General features: G+C 51.0%; 1 protein-coding gene across 2 annotated transcripts in view; it reads right to left on the bottom strand.

The window, feature by feature from the left end:
* Positions 1 to 1,773: 1,773 nt before the first annotated feature.
* Positions 1,774 to 6,000, bottom strand: part of LOC140454450 (synaptosomal-associated protein 25-like) — a 138,543-nt gene continuing 134,316 nt past the window's right edge. For both annotated transcript variants that reach the window (XM_072549200.1, XM_072549199.1), the window contains exons 7-8: positions 3,676 to 3,820; positions 1,774 to 2,440 (exon numbers count right to left, since the gene is read on the bottom strand). In XM_072549200.1, coding sequence (XP_072405301.1) covers positions 2,372 to 2,440; positions 3,676 to 3,820 — 214 coding nt within the window. In that variant the 3' untranslated portion in view covers positions 1,774 to 2,371. The remainder of the gene's footprint in view (positions 2,441 to 3,675; positions 3,821 to 6,000) is intronic.

The raw sequence follows: 6,000 nt of genomic DNA, 5'->3' as shown, positions 1-6,000 counted from the left end.
TTCAACACAAACGGTGGCGGAATGGTCTTGATGAGGCAGCGGGGGGCTGGCCCTTCGCTTTCGGGTTGGAGAGCCCACCCGCTATCGGTGCGGACCACAAGCAGAAACTGGGCTGGGGAGGGTGGGGGTGTCATTCTGGGGCTGGGAGGGGTGGGGGCGGTGGGTTCAAACACTGCCATGCGCTGTTAGCAGATGCATCGTTTAAACTGGCGAAGGAAGAACAGATCTCGGAGCTGGGCGAGTGGTAACAAACCATCGGCACCACAAGCTCTCCTCACCCTCCACCCCCCACCCCATCCCCGGCTGGTGGAGCAGGGAAAAAGGGGGCGGTTTGTATTTCCACACGGGCCGCATGCAGATCTCTTGCAAGGCCAGTTGGGGTTGGGGTTGGGGTTGGGTCAGGCCGTGATGACATTTGCAGAGAGACATTTGTGCTACTTTCATTGGTGCAGAAAACCATCAGGGAACCACAGTAACAGTGAGCCGACAAGTTAACGAGCATTTAAACAGACAGCATTCCCCCCCCCCCCCCCCCACTCCCCTGTTTAAAACAGTAGGATTAGAAAAAGAATTAATTAAGAGCCAGACTTTTATTTGCCAAGGTCTCAATGTCATGGTATGGAAGAGCAGGGTCTAAAGCCTCATGTCCCCTGTTTTATTTATTTCAACGTTTGGAAACATCAAAGGTGAACTGTTTGAGATTAAAGTGGACAACCATGAGGACTGAGAGCAGTTCCTAAAGGGGTAATTTTGTCTCCTTCTTGTGGATAGTGGGAATATGGGCCCCACTGGAATTGCTAAGGGTGAGGGAAGCCATTTCCCGACCTCCAAGGCTCCCTTCAAGAATTTTCACATTTTTAGGTGCAGAACATCAAATTGGTGCGTTCAAGAGAGACGGCAACCGTATCCAATGATTGTGGTGCAGAGGTAATGCCCATGTCTCTGAATCAGGAGACCCGGGCTTCGAGTCCCACTTGCTCCAGTGGATGGGCAATAACATCTCTGAACAGGTTGGTTAGAAAATATCGAAGGCTGGAGGCAGCAGGAAACACGTTTATTTCCTTAATGACTCCACAACTGAGTCTGGGGGCCGGAAACTTGAGCAGGGAGGGTTGGGGGGAAAGGTGGGTACAAGGTGCATCCTTCAGAATCTTTCCTCACCCCTCCCGCCTGTACTTTGCCTAAATATTGGCTGGAATGTCTCCAGTCTTCCCCACTGTGTTTTACTGGCTTTCGGTGAATGCAAAGCAACCAGAAAAAAGGCCTTGAAATTCATCCCACATTCCCAATAAACAGGATAGTTCGGAGTACACAGATAAAAAAATCCCAAACCTGAGAACGGGCAGATTACTGGGAAAGAGGCTGTCTCTTTATTATAACCAACCAAAGTCTTCTCCTGATAAACACTCGCCTGGGGCCAAACCTTGGAAAGCCGAAGGTGTTACCTCAATTCCAACCCCTTGTGGTAAACAGTAAATCCTGATTCGTGCACGACACATCCTACCAGAAATGTAGCCTCGATAAACAGCAGGGGCAGGGAAACCTCTGGCACCCGAGAAACTCCATCTGACAATTCCAGTAAATCCCACCTGAAATGTACCGGAGACCTCTGTTGTGAGTGTGGTACTGGAAAAGCACAGCAGGTCAGGCAGCATCCGAGGAGCAGGAGAGTCGATGTTTCGGGCATCAAACCTTCCTCGGGAATCAGCCTCAATCCTGATGAAGGGTTTATGCCCGAAATGTCGACTCTCCTGCTCCTCGGATGCTGCCTGACCTGCTGTGCTTTTCCAGCACCACACTCCTTGACAGAGGTCTCCAGCATCTGCAGTCCTCACTTTCTCCCTGGAGATCTCTGTTCACAGGCCGAGCGCAGAGGCACGACCTTAGACTGGGAACCATCTAATTGTCATTTGATTCCCATCCGTAATAGTTTACAAGTAAATTACAAGTTCAAGCTCTGGTTGGAAGTGGTTTTTGGAGTCGGTTGCGGCTTTAATCAGGATTCAACTATGTACCAAGCTCATTCCTTGAGCTCATGTTTATTACAATTACAGAGAACGACTGGAACATAAAAAAATACCACTGACAAGTACAAGATTAAAAACTGAATACACTCCATTTACTCTTTGGACAGGTATTAATACAAACTCACATTTAAAAAGATACACTTTCCACAAATGGAACAATTTGTTACACTGAAAAAAAATTACAAAATAAATTAAAATGTAGACAAAGATATTGAACCTTGTGGTTTCCTATCACAGCACAGGGGGGGAGTTGCCCCTCCAGGACCTTTCAGATGCTGCAGTGGAGAATGGGATGGGGGAATCTGGCAGTGAGAGTGGGCTGGCTGTGAATGGATTCCTCTCCTTCAGCCGCTCTCCAGCATCTTGTTGGCGTGTTTGTTGGCTTCATCAATACGAGCTTTGTTCATATCCCCCTTGTGGAAGTACAACATACAGAGGTTAGCACAAGTACCGACCCTTCAATAAAACCTTCTGCCCCCCGCTCTCTCACGTTCTACCACTCAGCCCCTCTTCACTTCACCTCCGAAAGCAACTCTTTGGCCAATTCCACCCCCCCCCATGCCTCTCTCATTCTTGCTCGATAGCCCAGTTTCACTCTGCTTCCCTTGCAAAACATCTTGGCGATGCTATTTATGTCTTATTTCTGTGGGTTATAGCTTTACTACCAAATTAGCCCAAAGGATGATGCATCAGCCCAACACGATTACAAAGGGAACTTGATCGAATGGGTTAATGGGCTGAAAAATGGAATTCCGTCTGGATAAATGTGAGGTATTGCGTTTAGGTCCAACAAACAAGGGTAAAGCTTATACAATTAATGGTAGTGTTGTAGAACAGAGCAGACTGGAGGTGCAGGTACATAATTCCTTCAATTTTGCATCACATATGGACAGGGTGCTCAGTCCTTTGAGTATTGGAGTTGGGACATGATGTTGAGGTCGTGCGGGACATTGGGTGCCATGTTTTTCCGAGGTCAGTTCACATGAAGTAACACTGGGCATACATTAGCAAGGAACATTCACCTGAAACTGACATTACTTCACCAGGTAATTGGCATCACTAGAGAAGGTGTCGAACATTTCAAAACTGGGCACCTAGTGATGCAAGTATAATGGGCTAACTGTTGCTTAGGATTTCATTCAGCAAAGAGCACATAAAAATTCAGGTTGAGACTTTGGGGCTGTAGCGAGGGACTGCTGTACTGTCAGAGGTGCCATCTTTGAGACAGAACAGAGAAGACCTCATCAATGTTTATTCATCAAACCAACATTAATAAATTTGATGCATTTTCTCATTGGAATCTCGTGTCGAGGTCTTGCTCTGCCCAAACTGTGTTTCTAAAGCTACAACATGTCAAATGTACTTAATTGCAATAGCAACACGGCTTCCCGTTGAATGTGTCAGATTTGGTCAGATGCTTCCAACCTCAATCTGTCAATATTATCAAGGGAATTTGGAACTTGATCGAATGATTAGCACCGCATCCGGTAATGATCCAACGTGGTCATTGTTTGGTGTTTGGCGGACGCACCCGAAACAATTCGGTCACTAAATGTTAGTTGGAACACTCTGAGTGCTTTGCAAACCTGCCTCATCCTTAACGTCCCACTATCTCAAACAAAACGTTCCTCAATCGTACTATTCTTACCTTGGTCACAATCCGGTCAATCTGGGCATTCTGGGAGCTGATCTCGTTGCCCATGTCGAGAGCCATGTGTCGCAGGTTTCCGATGATGCTTCCCACCTGGTCCAGGTTTTCCTCCATCTCATTTTCCCGAGCATCTTCCGTGACTCTGGAATCAGACAGATTGCCTGGGGTGAGACGTTAAAATCAGCAATGCACCAAACTCGAAAGTTGACTGAACGTATCGCATTGCTAAATGAGGACTGGCGGTCCTTAGAAATTTTCAGTCAAGGCAGTTTTTACAATTATATTTTTACACAAAATTTAAACCTGGTCAAGTGACAGCTTGATTGAACCAATCAAGTGCAAGGTGCACTTCCCAATCCCAAATAGATACATCACGGGGAGAAATGAACTGGATTGAGACCATTTAGAGAATTGACTGAATCTGTACTAAAACCTATTCTGTCTGTTGAAGCTGGAGTATGTTATTATCTGAGACAGGGAGGGTCTAGCTGAACTAATGTATCCCATTGGCTCAAATTACTGCACTTCTGATTGGCTGTGGATTCTCAGGTGGCCTCTGATTGGAAGGGTTACACCCGAAGCATTGATTTCTCCATCTCCTGATGCAGCCTGCTTTGCTGTGTTCCCTCTCCCTCCTGATGCTGCCTGCCTTGCTGTGTTCCCTCTCCCTCCTGATGCCGCCTGCCTTGCTGTGTTCCCCCAGCCTCCTGATGCTGCCTGCCTTGCTGTGTTCCCTCTCCCTCCTGATGCTGCCTGCCTTGCTGTGTCCCCACTCCCTCCTGATGCTGCCTGCCTTGCTGTGTTCCCCCTGCCTCCTGATGCTGCCTGCCTTGCTGTGTCCCCACTCCCTCCTGATGCTGCCTGCCTTGCTGTGTTCCCTCTCCCTCCTGATGCTGCCTGCCTTGCTGTGTTCCCTCTCCCTCCTGATGCTGCCTGCCTTGCTGTGTTCTCTCTCCCTCCTGATGCTGCCTGCCTTGCTGTGTTCCCTCTCCCTCCTGATGCTGCCTGCCTTGCTGTGTTCCCTCTCCCTCCTGATGCTGCCTGCCTTGCTGTGTTCCCTCTCCCTCCTGATGCTGCCTGCCTTGCTGTGTCCCCACTCCCTCCTGATGCTGCCTGCCTTGTTGTGTTCCCTCTCCCTCCTGATGCTGCCTGCCGTGCTGTGTTCCCCCAGCCGCCTGATGCTGCCTGCCTTGCTGTGTTCCCTCTCCCTCCTGATGCTGCCTGCCTTGCTGTGTTCCCTCTCCCTCCTGATGCTGCCTGCCTTGCTGTGTTCCCTCTCCCTCCTGATGCTGCCTGCCTTGCTGTGTCCCCACTCCCTCCTGATGCTGCCTGCCTTGTTGTGTTCCCTCTCCCTCCTGATGCTGCCTGCCGTGCTGTGTTCCCCCAGCCGCCTGATGCTGCCTGCCTTGCTGTGTTCCCTCTCCCTCCTGATGCTGCCTGCCTTGCTGTGTTCCCTCTCCCTCCTGATGCTGCCTGCCTTGTTGTGTTCCCTCTCCCTCCTGATGCTGCCTGCCTTGCTGTGTTCCCCCAGCCGCCTGATGCTGCCTGCATTGCTGTGTTCCCTCTCCCTCCTGATGCTGCCTGCCTTGCTGTGTTCCCTCTCCCTCCTGATGCTGCCTGCCTTGCTGTGTTCCCTCTCCCTCCTGATGCTGCCCGCCTTGCTGTGTTCCCTCTCCCTCCTGATGCTGCCTGCCTTGCTGTGTTCCCCCAGCCGCCTGATGCTGCCTGCCTTGCTGTGTTCCCTCTCCCTCCTGATGCTGCCTGCCTTGTTGTGTTCCCTCTCCCTCCTGATGCTGCCTGCCTTGCTGTGTTCCCTCTCCCTCCTGATGCTGCCTGCCTTGCTGTGTTCCCTCTCCCTCCTGATGCTGCCTGCCTTGCTGTGTTCCCTCTCCCTCCTGATGCTGCCTGCCTTGCTGTGTTCCCTCTCCCTCCTGATGCTGCCTGCCTTGCTGTGTTCCCTCTCCCTCCTGATGCTGCCTGCCTTGCTGTGTTCCCTCTCCCTCCTGATGCTGCCTGCCTTGCTGTGTTCCCTCTCCCTCCTGATGCTGCCTGCCTTGCTGTGTTCCCTCTCCCTCCTGATACTGCCTGCCTTGCTGTGTTCCCCCAGCCTCCTGATGCTGCCTGCCTTGCTGTGTTCCCTCTCCCTCCTGATGCTGCCTGCCTTGCTGTGTTCCCTCTCCCTCCTGATGCTGCCTGCCTTGCTGTGTTCCCTCTCCCTCCTGATGCTGCCTGCCTTGCTGTGTTCCCCCACCCTCCTGATGCTGCCTGCCTTGCTGTGTTCCCCCAGCCTCCTGATGCTGCCTGCCTTGCTGTGTTCCCTCT

The sequence above is a fragment of the Chiloscyllium punctatum genome, chromosome 29, assembly GCF_047496795.1.
Source record: "Chiloscyllium punctatum isolate Juve2018m chromosome 29, sChiPun1.3, whole genome shotgun sequence".
Classification (NCBI taxonomy): domain Eukaryota; kingdom Metazoa; phylum Chordata; class Chondrichthyes; order Orectolobiformes; family Hemiscylliidae; genus Chiloscyllium; species Chiloscyllium punctatum.
This window is presented reverse-complemented; position numbering and strand designations above follow the sequence as displayed.